General features: G+C 41.0%; 1 protein-coding gene across 4 annotated transcripts in view; it reads right to left on the bottom strand.

The window, feature by feature from the left end:
* Window positions 1-16638, bottom strand: part of brsk2a (BR serine/threonine kinase 2a) — a 527560-nt gene that overhangs the window by 72583 nt on the left and 438339 nt on the right. For all 4 annotated transcript variants that reach the window (XM_090200985.1, XM_090200982.1, XM_090200992.1 and 1 more), the window contains exon 9: window positions 12881-12912. In XM_090200985.1, coding sequence (XP_090057111.1) covers window positions 12881-12912 — 32 coding nt within the window. The remainder of the gene's footprint in view (window positions 1-12880; window positions 12913-16638) is intronic.

Genomic DNA, 16638 nt, shown 5'->3' with positions numbered 1-16638 from the left:
CATCAATATTAAAAGGTACTCTGCATAAATTGTCCCTCTATGTTGATGATGATATTGTATTTCTCAGATCTCAATTTACCTTCCACAGATTCTGAAATGATTTACTCTGTTCGGTTAATTTTCTGGATATAAAAAAACAGGGAAATCTATACTGGTGCCCCTTAATAGCCCTGCGAAATTAATTACTTTGCATACTGCATTCTCCAGTGCAGTGGCATGAGGCAGAATTTATTTATTTGGGCATATGCATACCCACCATATTTACAGAGGGAACTATGTAAAACTAAAAGAGGAGATCACCCCTGATTTGCAGAGATGGCCCTATCTTAAAATCTCATTACAAGGTAAGATTTCTATTAAAAAAATGAATGTACTTGTATTTGATGAAATGAAATTGTATTTCTCTATGTTGTCTATATCTCCTCTGACAAAATACTTTGAGGAATTAAAGTCATGACCTCAAAGTTTATTTAGAATGATAAAAAGTCACACATTCGATATGATACTCTTACGCGGTTAAAGGGATTAGGAGGTTCATTTCTTCGAGATTACAAATTACATTACTGATCTTGCCAAATAAAATCCTTGAGAGTATTCTGCAATGATTCTATTGCAGCTTCTTGGAGAGACATAGAGGAAGCACTTGTTGCACTGCATAGACTTACATATAAAAAAAAAATCCGGTATCAAGGTAAAAACAGCATTCAAAAAATGTGGTTAAATTATTTCCAACTCACTACAAATATGGTACTACGCTGAGAAACATATAGGCAACACTAAGAAGTTCTGTGAATCTTCTTCTATATTGCATAACCATAACCTGCTGACAAACAATAAACCTTTTGTGTACCCATTGTGGGCGGATAAGGGTAACATGTTTTGGGAATGTCCTGTGGTGTCCCAATTCTGGTCACATGTTCCACAGTTCCTTACAAAAATTATGGGTTTCCCTGTAAACAAAGATGCACTTTTATTTTTGTTCAATGATGACTCTTCATTTGTACTGCAACTGGTTCAGAAATAAATAATTTATGCGGGGTTAAAACAGTTATGATTAGTGCTTGGATTACCCCTCCAATCCTCTTGACTCAAACATGTTCATCATATTTTCAAGATATTGTTCGTATGGAGCGATCAGTGGCCGTGATAAACAAAGCTTGGGCAAATACAGTTAATGCATGGGGATGTATAATGTACATCTCTATCAGATATCAACAACTCTTGACCAAGCTATGGACCTACACTACATGGTAAGAGAATGGGGGGATAACATTTTCTTTCCTGAGAATAATATTGTAAACCCTACTTCCTTCCTGACATATGTGTACTCAATTAATGGGCTTCTGACAGTATGTAAATAGTTGTATTGTATATTAGTGTTGTCATGTCAGCAAATACTTGTAATGTAATCCTGCCTTGTATATTTTGTGTAATATGAAATAAAATAAAATGTTGATCGCAAAAATAATAAAGAAACCGTCACAGGGAAGCTCATCTGTGTGCTCGTCGTCCTCAACAGGGTTTTGTCCTGACTGGAGTTTGGCGTTGTAACTGACTTCAGTGGGCAAATGCTCTCCTTTATGGCCACTGGCATAGAAGGTGATAGACTACATATTTGTGTGCTCTTCACGGATGAATCCCGGTTTCAACTGTACCAGGCAGATGGCCGACAGCGTATGGCATCTGGTGGGCGAGCGGTTTGCTGATGTTAACATTGTGAAGAGTGTCCCATGGTTGCGGGGTTTTATGGTATGGGAAGGCATAAGCTACGGACAAACGAACAAAACTGCATTTCATAGATGGTAATTTGAATGCACAGAGTTACCGTGACGAGATCCTGAGGCCCATTGTCGTGCCATTCATCCTCCGCCATCACCTTGTGTTTCAATGCACGGCCCATGTCACAAGGATCTGTACACAATTTCTGGAAGCTGAAAATGTCCCAGTTATTCCATGGCCTGCATACGAACCAGACATGTCACCCATTGAGCATGTTTGGGATGCTCTGGATTGACGTGTACCACAGGGTTTTCCAGTTCATGCTAATATCCAGCAACTTCGCACAGCCACAGTCAACAGACTGATCAACTCTATGTGAAGGAGATGTGTCGCGTTGCCTAAAGGCAAATGGTGGTCCCACCAGATACTGACTGGTTTTCTGATCCACGCCTCTACCACGCCTCTTTTAAAGGTATCTGTGACCAACAGATGCATATCCGTATTCCCAGTCATGTAAAATCCATAGATTAGGGCCTAATGAATTTCTTAGAAATGACTGATTTTCTTATATGAACTGTAAGTCAGCCAAATTGTTGCATTTATATTTTTTGGGGGACAATAGAATCTAGATTGTATTGGGAGAAGGGGTAAAGAATATTGTCTCAACTGTATGTAGCCTTGTATGCTTTTTTCTGTTTCTTCCTCTCCTGAGGGCATTGGGCTCTCTTTCAACTGGAAACGTTTCCTGAAGCCTGTTCAGGGCTTCATCCGCTCTTGTGAACTCCAGCCTCTGTGTTCCCTTCCATACCCATAGCACTCAGGGAATCAGAGTTGAGACCTCAAGTGACTGCCTGATCAGAATGAAATTCTTACGTTTTTTTCTCAGTTTAGCAGACAGATCCTGGACAACTCAAATGGCCTGGCCATGGATTTTAATCTCCTTTCCCACAGTGCCTTCAGAATATTGACTTTGGTCTGATAGTTCCACAGCTTAAAGATTACCATGCGAGGGTACAGTACTTAATGTTCTTCTGCTTCACACCGGTCCGATGGCATTGCTCCAGATCCTCAAGTGATACATCCACGCTAAGCTCCTCCGATATCAGCTTGATCATGTAGCTGGAAAGGTCTCCTTTTCCTCGTCTTCCAGTAGGGACAATATTCTCATATTGTTTTGTCTCATTTGTCTCATTTATTTTTATATCATCCATACATTTGGCTAAAGGACTCTATTAGGACATTTGTCTAATGTGCCCTGCCTAGGGCGATCCTACTTAAATGGTGTGTTGCTTAAGTCCTCACTCTCATAAGGTACGTTTTTTTCCGTTATTCATATCACAAACAACTTTTACCAGTTGAATGTAAATGTAAATAATCAAATATAATAATTGTTTGTATTACAACTTTTCTTAAATTTTGTATTAAAACATGCAAACGAGCCACTATTCCATTAAATATGTGCATATTTGCATATCGTGCAAATATCTTTTTCTGGAGACTGGATGCCTACATTTTTGAGTTTCAATTTGTTAAAACACTCCAGGACCGGACTTGTCCAGCGCAGATTATGGATTAATACTTAAAAAAAAATCTTAAATACTAAAGACATGCACGTAAAATGCATTGTTTGAGCATTTTTTCAAAGAAAATGTTATCTAGAATAAAAAATTATAACATATCAACAATGCCCTGTGGGTAAATCTGGAGAAAATATCTAAGGATAACCACACAATATTTGCTGAATGCAGATGCTTCTGAAGCTGAGAAAAATCAGTTGGCGTTGTGTGTCACGACTTCCGCCGAAGTCGCTCCCTCTCCTTGTTCGGGCGACGTTCGGCTGTCGACGTCACCGGCTTTCTAGCTACCGCCGATCCATTTTTCATTTTCCATTTGTTCTGTCTTTGTCTTTCACACCTGGCTTCACTCAACCAATTACTTGTTTATTATTTAACCCTCTGTTCCCCATGTTTGGTTTGTGAGTGATTGTTCTTTGTACATCGGTCCTTTTTCTGGGCTCGTTATGTTGCTGTGAATTTTTTGTATTTTGAGTAAAATACGCTGATTACTCAATTCTGTTGTCCTGCGCCTGACTCTCTACACCAGCTACACACACAGGATCATTACAGTGTGGGACTGTTGGGAAATGGCAATTAAAGACAAGTACACTGAATTCATAGTGCCAAACGCCTAATTAGACCCAATCACCCTCTCTTTAAAATAAATTACTAAATATAGTCCAGTTTGTAACACTCTCTGTGAAATGGGCTTTTACATTATGCTTAATTGAATGCAGTGAGCTTTAAAATGATTGATGAATGTCCATTTTAAAGTGGTTAAAATGCATAAAAATGTTGATGACAGTAGTGTGATAAAATAAAGAAAATATACTTTTTTTAAATAATGGACCAAAACACCAACAAATCTCAAAATTGATAGGTAGATGCAAAAAGGTCATTTCAGCCAGTTGTGCCTGGCATTAATACAAATTGTTGATTACTTATAAGGTCATAAGGCCCAGGGGCATCACCTTAGGGAGGCCTACAGTGCTGACCTGGAGACCTCTGGGAAAGCAGCTAGGGAAGCAGAAGCTGTAACAGTTATAGGGTCTCAGGAACCCACACTAGCAGACCAAAGATTGGTATTAACTCAGGCCCGACACTAGAGATTCTAGTATAAGTCCTCATCACATCCACCATTGCGTGTGTGTGCTTACGAAAGTAGTAAGAGCACATGCCACGGGCAATGAAACCAAGGATCATGGTAGCATTCAAAATACTGTCAGGCATTGTCCATGAGCGGGACTGATTATCAGGCCGTGATTAAGAAGACTAAGATCAACGACCATCTGTCCCTCAAAGAATTTGGTCTTGAGCAGTAGGTTCAAGAGTGCACTTCACATCGCTTCGCAATTTCAATCTCTGTGTCCAGCCTATCCCTGGGGAGCTGGTACAGCGCTAGGTCTTCTATGTGGACAATTAGTCCCTCTGGCTTATTAACAAAGACTGTCTAGTTTGGAATGGCATGTTGGGTGATTGAGTCATGACGGTCCTACAGGAGGTCATGGAATTGGAGGTGCAGTGAAGGCTGCTGAGGAGTGGAGAGCTCATTATAATGTCTGGAACGGAACAAATGGAATGGCATCAAACAGATGGAGACCATGTATTTGATACCCTTCCACCTATACTCCAGCCATTACCATGAGCCCGTCGTCCCCAATTAAGATGCCACCAACCTTCTGTGCGGAGGTGAATGGTGTGTTAACAAGCCACATGTCTCTACCATCTCCACCTAAATGGTGGTCACATTATCCCTGGTTGTCAGTCTTGCACGGCAGCGCTCATCACTGGATAAGGGTTTAAGAATAGTGTCTTGGAAATTCTTTCCCACATGTTGCAACCTAAGTGACTGGGCCTTCAGCTGTTGTTGGATTAGGGCCAGCTCATCTGTTAGTTCTCTAACATTATTTTTGACAGTGGCCAGCCTGACTGTATTGATGGCAGTGGTACCTAAAAAGAGGAGTGTCCCTACCGCTGCCCCTATTGAGAGTAAAACTCAAAAGAATCGCGTCTGGGCTCTGCTAATCCTGGTGAATTTTTTAAGTTGTGCCAACATGTGATCGGTGTCTAGCAGGGCATGCTTAAAGGAAAAATCCACCCAAAACCACTCATTCCTTTAATTTATAGTGCCAAATAACACTAATATGTGAGAACAATAGTGTTTGTGAACAAATTTTTCATTTTAGCATTACAACAAGGTTGGTAGCAATATGAAACATTGTTGTAGCTCAAGTCGACCACAAAATCCACAATGCAATGCTCTTTCTAAGGACTGGCTGGCTAGCTAGCTAGCAAGCAAACATAGCTACACACAATAATAGCAAAGACAATATCAGCATGTAAAGTAGCTAGTTGACTGTAAAATCGCCTAAACAATCCCACCATGTTCAATCGACAGATTGATGTGCCTCACAGAGTGGAGCCTGATATTCGCATCGGCAGATATACTTTTGAGGAGATGGGAAACATTGCCCATGCTACGCCAATGGGCCGCACGGTGCATACTGAGCGATTCTGGGACAAGGAGCGCTCTTCTTCAAGGAGTGAATGGGAATCTATTGGGTGCTAGCTCAAAAACACAACATTAGCACATATTTCGTCAACAAGAAGTACAACATTACAAATCTTTTCAGAGATCTGACATAATTAACTTGCTATCTGTAATATCCTAAAGCTTTGAAATCGTGACATTATGTATTTTCAAGGAAAATAGGCATGTTTCACAACATATACACTGACTATGAGAAGATCTATCAGGGGGATAGGGCTGCTAAGCTAATAGTCACGCAATCTCTTCTCAAAGTCAGTGTATATGTTGAGAAACATGTCTATTTTCCCCTTAAAGATGGTGCCGACAGAGAGGGCAGTCTCGCTTCTAGTCCTTAGGAAACTTTGCAGTATTTTGTTTTTTATGTATTATTTCTTACATTGTTAGCCCAGAAAATCTTAAGGGTTATTATATACAGCCGGGAAGAACTATTGGATATCAGAGCGAGCACTACAACCAGGAATACGACTTTCCCGAAGCAGATTCTTTGTCTGCACCACCCAGGGCATTTAAACTGATTCCAGAGGCCTACCAAAAACTACCCCGCCGGAGAAGAGGGAGACAGAACGGTTTTCTGGTCAGACTTCGTATGCGCGCACACCACCCACACCACCCATTACTCGCTAATGTCCCATCTCTAGACAACAAGGTAGACCAAAATAGGGCAAGGGTTGCTTTCCATAGAGACATCAGGGATTGTAACATACTCAGTTTCACAGAAACATGGCTTTCTCGGGATATGCTGTCGGAGTCGGTATAGCCACCTGGATTCTCAGTGTGTCGCACCGACAGGAATAAGCATCTCTCCAGGAAGAAGAAGAAGGGTGTATGTTTCATGATTAAACACTCATTGTGTAATTGTAACAACATACAGGAACCCAAGTATTTTTGTCCATCTGACCTAGAATTCCTCACAATCAAATGTCGACCGTATTATCTCCCAAGAGAATTCTCTTTACTTATTGTCACAGCCGTGTATATCCCCCCCTCAAGCCGATACCACGACGGCCCTCACGGAACATGACTGGACATTTTGCAACCTGGAAACCATAGATCCTGAGGCTGCATTTATTGTAGCTGGGGATTTTAACAAAGCAAATTTGAGAACAAGGCTACCTCAATTCTAGCAGCACATCGACTGTAACACTCACACTCGAAAAACACTGGACCACTGTTACTCTAACTTCCGCAATGCATATAAGGCCCTCCCCGCCCTCCTTTCTGCAAATCTGACCATTACTCCATTTTGCTCCTCCTTTCCTATAGGCAGAAACTCAAACAGGAAGTTCACGGACTAAGGACTATTCTGGTCTGACCAATCGGAATCCACGCTTCAAGATTGTTTTGATCACATAGACTGGGATATGTTCCGGGTAGCCTCAGAGAATAATATTGATGTTTCCTCTGATTCGGTGAGTGAGTTTATAAGGAAGTGTATAGGAGATGTTGTACCCACTGTGACTATTAAAACCTACCCTAACCAGAAATAGTGGACAGATGGCGGCATCGCGCAAAACTGAAAGTGAAAACCACTGAATTTAACCATGGAAAGGTGACTGGGAATATGGCCGAATACAAACAGTGTAGTTATTCTCTCCGCAAGGCAGTCAAACAAGTGAAATGCCAGTATAGAGACAAAGTGGATTCTCAATTCAACGGCTCAGACACAAGACATATGTGGCAGGATCTGCAGACAGTCACAGACTACAAAAGAAAAACCAGCCACGTCAAGGACACCGACGTCTTGCTTCCAGACAAACTAAACACCTTCTTTGCCCGCTTTGAGGATAATACAGTGCCACCGACACGGCCCGCTAAAAAGGACTGTGGGCTCTCCTTCTCCAAGGCCAAAGTGAGTAAGACATGTAAATGTGTTAACCCTCGCAAGGCTGCCGGCCCAAACGCCAGCATAGCCGCATCCTCAGAGCATGTGCAGACCAGCTAGCTGGTGTGTTAATGGATATATTCAATCTCTCCCTATCCCAGTCTGCTGTCCCCACATGCTTCAATATGGCCACCATTGTTCATGTACCCAAGAATGCAAAGGTAATTGAACTTCTATCATCATGAAGAACATTCAGAGACAAGTCAAGGATCATATCACCTCCACCTTACATATCACCCTAGACCCACTTCAATTTGCTTACTGCCCCAATAGGTCCACAGACGACGCAATCACCATCACACTGCCCTATCCCATCTGGACAAGAATAATTCCTATGCAATGCTGTTCATTGACTAAAGGTCCGCATTCAGCATCATAGTACCCTCGAAGCTCATCATTAAACTTGAGGCCCTGGGTCTCAACTCCATCCTGCGCAATTGGGTGCTGGACTTCCTGACGGTAGGAAACAACAACACCACTTTGCTGATCCTCAACACTGGGGCACCATAATGGTGCGTGCTCAGCCCCCTCCCGTACTCCCTGTTCACCCATGACTGTGTGGCCATGAAAACCTCCAACTCAATCAAGTTTGCAGACGACACAACAGTATTAGACTTCATTGCCAAAAATGACGAGACAGGTGAGGGCTGTCGGAGTTGGTGTCAGGAAAATAACCTCTCACTCAACATCAACAACACAAAGGAGATGATTATGGACTTCAGGAAACAGCAGAGGGAGCACCCCCCAATCCAAATTGACGGTACAGCAGTGGAGAAGGTGGAAGGTTTTAAGTTCCCCGGCATACACATCACTGACAAACTGAAATGGTCCACCCACACAGACAGTGTGGTGAAGAAGGCATAACAGTGCCTCTTAAACCTCAGGAGACTGAAGAAAGAAATTTGTCTTGCCACCTAAAACCCTCACAAACCTTTACAGATGCACAATTGAGAGCATCCTGTCGGGCTGTATCACCGCCTGGCACGGCAACTGTACCGCCCACAACTGCAAGCCACTGCCTGTTCACCCCGCTACCATCCAGAAGGTGAGGTCAGTACAGGTGCATCAAAGCTGGGACCGAGAGACTGAAAAACAATTTCTATCTCAAGTCCATCAGACTGTTAAATAGCCAACACTAGCACAGAGAGGCTGCTGCCTACATAAATACTTGAAATCATTGGCCACTTTAATAATGCCACTTTAATAATGTTTACATATCTTGCATTACTCATCTCATATGTAAATACTCTATTCTATAATATCTATTGCATCTTAGCCTATGCCGCTCTGTCATTGTTCATCCATATTCCATTCCTTTACTTAGATCTGTGTGTATTAGGGAATTTGTTGTGGAATTGTTAGATATTACTTTTTAGATATTGCTGCACTGTCGGAACTAGAAGCACAAGCATTTCACTACACTCGCAATAACCTCTGCTAACCGTGTGTATGTGACCAATAACATTTGATTTGATTTGAGCAACCGTGTGACGCAGCATGACAACGTTAAAACCTGTTGAGGATATGGCAGATATACGCCCCCTTTGGAGAGATTGGGTACCCCTAGTAAACTGGAAAAAAAATCTTTCAAAAATTGTTAATATATGCAAATAAAAATTATTATTGGATAGAAAACACTCTAAAGATTCTAAAACCGTTGGAATTATGTCTGTAAGTATAGCAGAACTCACAGGGCAGGCATTCTTCCAAACTAGTTTCTGTGGCCATGAAAGTTGGAGCAACTTTGACGTCATGCCCCCACCCCTCCCAACCAGCTATGATTCTGGGGACACTTTCTATCTCTTCCGCTAGATGTCCTCTTTCATTAGAGCTTCAAACCGTTCAAATCGCGCGAGAATTGACCCTATGGGAGTGAAATTAGTGCGTGCCACGAGAGAATAGGCTGTGCGTATGGGCGCGAATTGGTCACAGTCATTCCTTTGTTTCCAGCACTGAAGAGAAGGGCAGACGATGGGCGATTGAATTGAAGTTTGTTTTGCACGTCTAAAACATCATAAAGCTTGCTTCTGCACTTAGTTTGACCTGTTTAGTCGACATATAATGTGTAATTTTGAAGTTTTGATGCGCAACTTATCCGGACCAGAGGACGTTTTGGGTGCATTTCAGCTGATGTTATTAGCAGTAGCTAATACAAAGACGCAAGACTTGAAACCAAACGATGTATTGGGTAAGTATGAAGCCTTCCAGAACATTCTGAACGAAGACCATCGAAGGTAAGGGAATATTTATGCTTAAATCTGTGTTTCTGTTGACTCCAACATTACGTGGAAATGTAGCTTGGAACTGAGCGCTGTCTCACAATATGGAATAGTGTGCGATTTCTGTAACGTTAAAAATAAATCTAACACAGCGGTTGCATAAAGAAGCAGTGTATCTTTCTAACTATATGTAGAACATGTATATTTAGTCAAAGTTTATGATGTCTATTTTACGTTATCTTGCCGCGCTACATAGATTTCCTGCGGGCGTTTTTGAGTAATTTCTGAAGGTGAACTCACTGTAAATGGACATTTATGGATATAAATGGCATATTATTGAAAAAAAAAAATATGTACTGTGTAATATGTCATATTACTGTCATCTGATGAAGATTTTCAAAAGGTTAGTGAGCGATTTATTTTTTAATCCTGCGTTTGTTGATTGCATGTTTTGGCTATTGAAATGAGCTGTGTCTGGTGGATGGTTTTACATATATATGTGCTATGTTTTCGCCGTAAAACATTTTAGAAATCTGACTTGCTGGCTAAATGAACAAGATGTTTATCTTTCATTTGAGCTATTGGACTTGTTAATGTGTGGAGGTTAAATATTTTTAAGAATATTTTTGCGTTCCATGCGCCACCGTTCCAGCTGCACGTGGGAGGGTTGATTCCCAATTGGGAACCAGTATCGTAGACAGGTTAACGCGATTGGTCAACTGTCTGCTGGGTGGTGCATTATACATTCCTTCATTCTGTGGATTCCTATCTCCTTTCCATAACATCTCTGGCAACTGGACTATGCAATGCACCCTGGACTGAAGAGGCAGACAAATATGAAAAATGTGCAAGACGCTCCTTTAAAATGAAACATTTCTCGAGGTAGGAATATTGCAAAAATATGGTCCATGGCTCATTCGAAAAAATACACCCTCCCGTTAAGGCATATGCCGGTATTGAAATCTGACATGTATGATAGACGTTTTCGCTATCTAAAAGTCATTCTATTAACTTCCAGTGTAGTGAGAGCGACTAACACAGTGCTATGTCATACTGGACGGATTTCTGCCTGCTTGAACACCAATAACTCAGATACACATGAAAACATGAAATGACCCAGGAAATCGATAGAACATCATGCAGAGATGCACAAAAACAATATAACATTCAAAAAGGGTGAACCTTTAACTGCTTGTCCGGTCCAATCAGTCCCAGCCCAACTCAAGTGTGCGCTGGGGGGAATGTGTTTGTGGTACACGTTCTCAGCGTCTATGCGGATGTACACTCTCTGGTTCGCAGCGCAGGAAGATATCCACTGGGGATCCGCTTGTTAGTACATATGGTTGTTTGGATTCGACAAGGACGCAGAGTGCAAGGTTCAGCCAAAGGAATCCCATCCTAATCTGGATTGAATTCCAGGGATAAAATACACTCTTGCGTTGTAAGGGTTCTCTGTTGTTAGGGTGCTCACCATCCTCAAAGGGATATTCAATGTCTGCTTTTTATAGGTGCCCTTCTTTGCGGCAGGTAGCCCAGTGGTTAGAGCGTTGGGCCAGTAACTGAAAGGTTGCTGGATCAAATCCCCGAGGTTGACAAGGTAAAAATCTGTCGTTCTACCCCTGAACAATGCAGTTAACCCACTGTTCACCGGTAGGCCGTCATTGTAAATTTGTTCTTAACTGACTTGCCTAGTAAAATAAAAAAATATATAAAAAATTGCGAGACATTGGAAAACCTCTCTGGTCTTTGTGATTGAATCTGTGTTTCACTGCTCGACAGATGTCATGTGACTTGTTAAGCAAATTTTTTCTCCTGAACTTATTTAGGCTTGCAATAACAACGTGGTTGAATACTCATTGACTCAAGACATTTCATCTTTTCATTTGTAATTCATTTTTAAACATTTCGACAAACATAATTCCACTTGACATTATCGGATATTGTGTGTAGGCCAGTGACACAAAAGTTGAATCCATTTTAAATTCAGGCTGTAGCACAACAAAATGTGGAAGAAGTCAATGGGTGTGAATACTTTCTGAAGGCTCTGTATGTTGTTAGAATTTTGATATCACAAACAGAATTAGCGTCATAAGCAGTTTTAAGTGGAAACAAAAATTTCCGCCACACCCCTCATTCACCGGCAGTCATTAACTTTCATTTATCTTCCCATAGAGTTACATTCAGGTAAGACATTTTGATTCCTATATGGTATCAGAAACAGCAAATTCTGAGGTTTCCAAAACACGTACCTTCATCAAGTAACTCTCGAAATTAAAGAAATTAACTCTATTTAAAAACTTTTTCCAATATTAACCGCTGTTCCATGCCCTCCACATGTGAGGCAGCAGATTGCCTACAGTAACATAAACTTATAAAAATGCCATTGTGTTCTATGATTTATTTATTTTTTACCAAAGACCTTTAGAAACACAAGCAAAATATAATTTTTCTGATAGCATAAATGAAACGTATATATTAGAATGTTCCAATTTGTTGCAGTCAAAGTGACTGTTCATTGCCTCAAAGTGGGGTCCCTTGAGGCCCGGCTTCTCTAGTGTTTCTTTCTCTCTATCTCTCCTCTGCTCTCTCTCCCCATTATCCTCTCTCTCTCTCTCTCTCTCTCCCTCGCCCGCTCCCTCCCTCCGAAGCCAGTAGATGTGTTGGATCTCTGTCCTTGCTGCTGATATGGCGAGGCCATTCATCAGAAAAGACGCACACACACGCGCAAAAGCACTCACACAAAAAACAAACTTTTCTCTAATGCGCGCTTCCCGCTCCCTTGCTTCCTCCTCTAACCCAGACCAACTGAGACATCCCTCCCTCCCATCACCCTCGTCTCCCCACCTTTGACTACTTTTATCCAATTTATTCTAACTCTTCCTTTGTCCCTTTGAAATCCCGAATCAATGAGAGAACATTAGGATGAAAAGAGAGAAAAGAAAAGTACACTCACATGTACCAGTTGTGCTTCTGAATCTGTTCTAACTGTAGGAGAGAAAGAAAGGAGAAATGTAAACACACAAACCATTTACACATACACAAGCCATTTACACATACACAAGTCTGGTCATTTTCATCCGGGCACCCAGTAGCAAAATGCTTTAAAACGTTTTGGAAAACTAAAATGTGCATTTCTTATTGGACAAGTAGCTCCCTGTTTCAGACTGTTGCCTAAAAAACACTAGCCATTTCATGAGTAAATCAAACAAAATTATCACAACATTATCGATTTTAAAATACAATACAATATTATAGTTTTTCTCAATTGCTAAAACACTAAAACCCATTGACTGAACAAAGACTCATTTAGCTAATTATGCAGTCTGTTGTCAATACCTTAAACCATTTCACATGGTAAAACACAATTTGCAGATCTCACTTACACTTTTCAGCAAAACTCTAAACACATTCTCATTCTCAAAACACATTCTGCACTCTAATGCACATGTCATCCATACTGGTAAACACAAGTGGCAACAATCAAATACAGTGCCTTGCGAAAGTATTCGGCCCCCTTGAACTTTGCGACCTTTTGCCACATTTCAGGCTTCAAACGTAAAGATATAAAACTGTATTTTTTTGTGAAGAATCAACAGCAAGTGGGACACAATCATGAAGTGGAACGACATTTATTGGATATTTCAAACTTTTTTAACAAATCAAAAACTGAAGAATTGGGCGTGCAAAATTATTCAGCCCCCTTAAGTTAATACTTTGTAGCGCCACCTTTTGCTGCGATTACAGCTGTAAGTCGCTTGGGGTATGTCTCTATCAGTTTTGCACATCGAGAGACTGACATTTTTTCCCATCCCTCCTTGCAAAACAGCTCGAGCTCAGTGAGGTTGGATGGAGAGCATTTGTGAACAGCAGTTTTCAGTTCTTTCCACAGATTCTCGATTGGATTTAGGTCTGGACTTTGCCATTCTAACACCTGGATATGTTTATTTTTGAACCATTCCATTGTAGATTTTGCTTTATGTTTTGGATCATTGTCTTGTTGGAAGACAAATCTCCGTCCCAGTCTCAGGTCTTTTGCAGACTCCATCAGGTTTTCTTCCAGAATGGTCCTGTATTTGGCTCCATCCATCTTCCCATCAATTTTAACCATCTTCCCTGTCCCTGCTGAAGAAAAGCAGGCCCAAACCATGATGCTGCCATCACCATGTTTGACAGTGGGCATGGTGTGTTCAGGGTGATGAGCTGTGTTGCTTTTACGCCAAACATAACGTTTTGCATTGTTGCCAAAAAGTTAAATTTTGGTTTCATCTGACCAGAGCACCTTCTTCCACATGTTTGGTGTGTCTCCCAGGTGGCTTGTGGCAAACTTTAAACTACACTTTTTATGGATATCTTTAAGAAATGGCTTTCTTCTTGCCACTCTTCCATAAAGGCCAGATTTGTGCAATATACGACTGATTGTTGTCCTATGGACAGAGTCTCCCACCTCAGCTGTAGATCTCTGCAGTTCATCCAGAGTGATCATGGGCCTCTTGGCTGCATCTCTGATCAGTCTTCTCCTTGTATGAGCTGAAAGTTTAGAGGGACGGCCAGGTCTTTGTAGATTTGCAGTGGTCTGATACTCCTTCCATTTCAATATTATTGCTTGCACAGTGCTCCTTGGGATGTTTAAAGCTTGGGAAATCTTTTTGTATCCAAATCCGGCTTTAAACTTCTTCACAACAGTATCTCGGACCTGCCTGGTGTGTTCCTTCTTCTTGTCCTTGTTCACGCTTTTAACGGACCTCTGAGACTGTCACAGTGCAGGTGCATTTATACGGAGACTTGATTACACACAGGTGGATTGTATTTATCATCATTAGTCATTTAGGTCAACATTGGATCATTCAGATATCCTCACTGAACTTCTGGAGAGAGTTTGCTGCACTGAAAGTAAAGGGGCTGAATAATTTTGCATGCCCAATTTTTCAGTTTTTGATTTGTTAAAAAAGTTTGAAATATCCAATAAATGTCGTTCCACTTCATGATTGTGTCCCACTTGTTGTTGATTCTTCACAAACAAATACAGTTTTATATCTTTATGTTTGAAGCCTGAAATGTGGCAAAAGGTCGCAAAGTTCAAGGGGGCCGAATACTTTCGCAAGGCACTGTATGTCATTGATTGAACACAACCACTCAAAATTGATTTAACCTGTTTCAAATGATGCGACACAACCAATATAAGCCAGTTCAGAGAGCAAACAGGTTGTTGAAGGTGGGAAGGTGAAAGTCTGAGAATGGATACTGTAGTACAGTGCAGTAGGCTGTATACTGTAAAATGAACACATTTTATGGCCCTGAACATTGTGCATTCCATTTATTAACAGTACTGACTGCTCAATAGATTTTGACTGGTTGCAGGTTCATATCAACAAAGAACAAGAATTACAGTATCACAGAGACAAAGGACAAATTTGTGAGATGCAGGGTACAGTACTGTAAAAATAGGGGTACAAGGAGGAGGAAGAACCAAAAACAAAATTGCAAAGAGCAAAGCAGAGTAGTAATTTCTGATCAATTTTGAGCTACTATGATAGAACATGTTTTTGTTCATCAAAAGACAATGACGGAAAAATATGAATATTTTTTTAGATTAAAAATGTACTTCTCCCTGAGAATTGTATGTTTTGAGCAATGTGTTTTCTATTTTTCGGTGTATTGTTTACTGACTGCTTGAGAGTGTATATCATTTTGATCACTTTGTTTATGATTTGAGAGCAGTGTTTGATTTTGAACACAGGTAAAACTGTTTTGAGGCGAATGTTTCATTTTGCAAGAGGAGTCAGAGGTTTGTAAATAGTGCTTGAAGATGAGGTTTTGTGTTTAATGTTTTCAGGAAATGGAGCAAGGTTTCAGAAATTGTGTTTTAGCAATTGAGAAAAACTGTAATATTAAACAGTAATGGCAGATGGAGATGGAGATGGCAGGTCTCTTGATCTATCCCAGCCCTACAGCTATATATATGTAAATAAATAAATGAGAGAGAGAGAGAGAGAGAGAGAGAGAGAGAGAGAGAGAGAGAGAGAGAGAGAGAGAGAGAGAGAGAGAGAGAGAGAGAGAGAGAGAGAGAGAGAGAGAGAGAGAGAGAGAGAGAGAGAGAGAGAGAGAGAGAGAGAGAGAGAGAGAGAGAGAGAGAATGAAGTCAGACCAGAGCATTATACACAGTCATACACACTGCTCTAACCCTGCCAAGCCCTCTGGCTCAAAAGTGGTCTCTATTTCATTCTCTATTTCTCTCTCTCTGTGCTGGTGAGCAGTGCCATGAGTTGGCCTCTGCCCAGTACCCCGTGGGCAGAAAGACTACAGCTCATTGTCTGAGAGGACTATGAGAAAGAGCTAAACAGAGAAGAAAACAATAAAAAGAAAAGAAGACAACCCATAGAATGAACCCAAGGTGTGACCAGTGCAGTGGACTATGAATGTCATTGTCAATATGAATTGCTTTTTCGTCTGATTCTCTGTGCCCTTATAGCAATTGCTGCTGCCATAGACTTTAAAGAGGACATAGTTCAATATAGCAACTTGCTATTCTAAGGTTTCAGATCAAGGTACCTATTAAGTAATCTCTCAAGGAACTTGTTGCTTTCCCTCACAAAGTGATCGAATCCAAAGATTTGTGAGTGTGTGTGTGCCGTGCATGTGCGTGTGTGAGAGCGAACGAGAGAGAGTCTCAATGTTGAAGCACAAAGACAACCCTGAGAGGTGAATTGACAG

The sequence above is a fragment of the Oncorhynchus mykiss genome, chromosome 2 (assembly GCF_057628025.1).
Source record: "Oncorhynchus mykiss isolate SJ-2025 chromosome 2, ASM5762802v1, whole genome shotgun sequence".
Lineage (NCBI taxonomy): Eukaryota > Metazoa > Chordata > Actinopteri > Salmoniformes > Salmonidae > Oncorhynchus > Oncorhynchus mykiss.
This window is presented reverse-complemented; position numbering and strand designations above follow the sequence as displayed.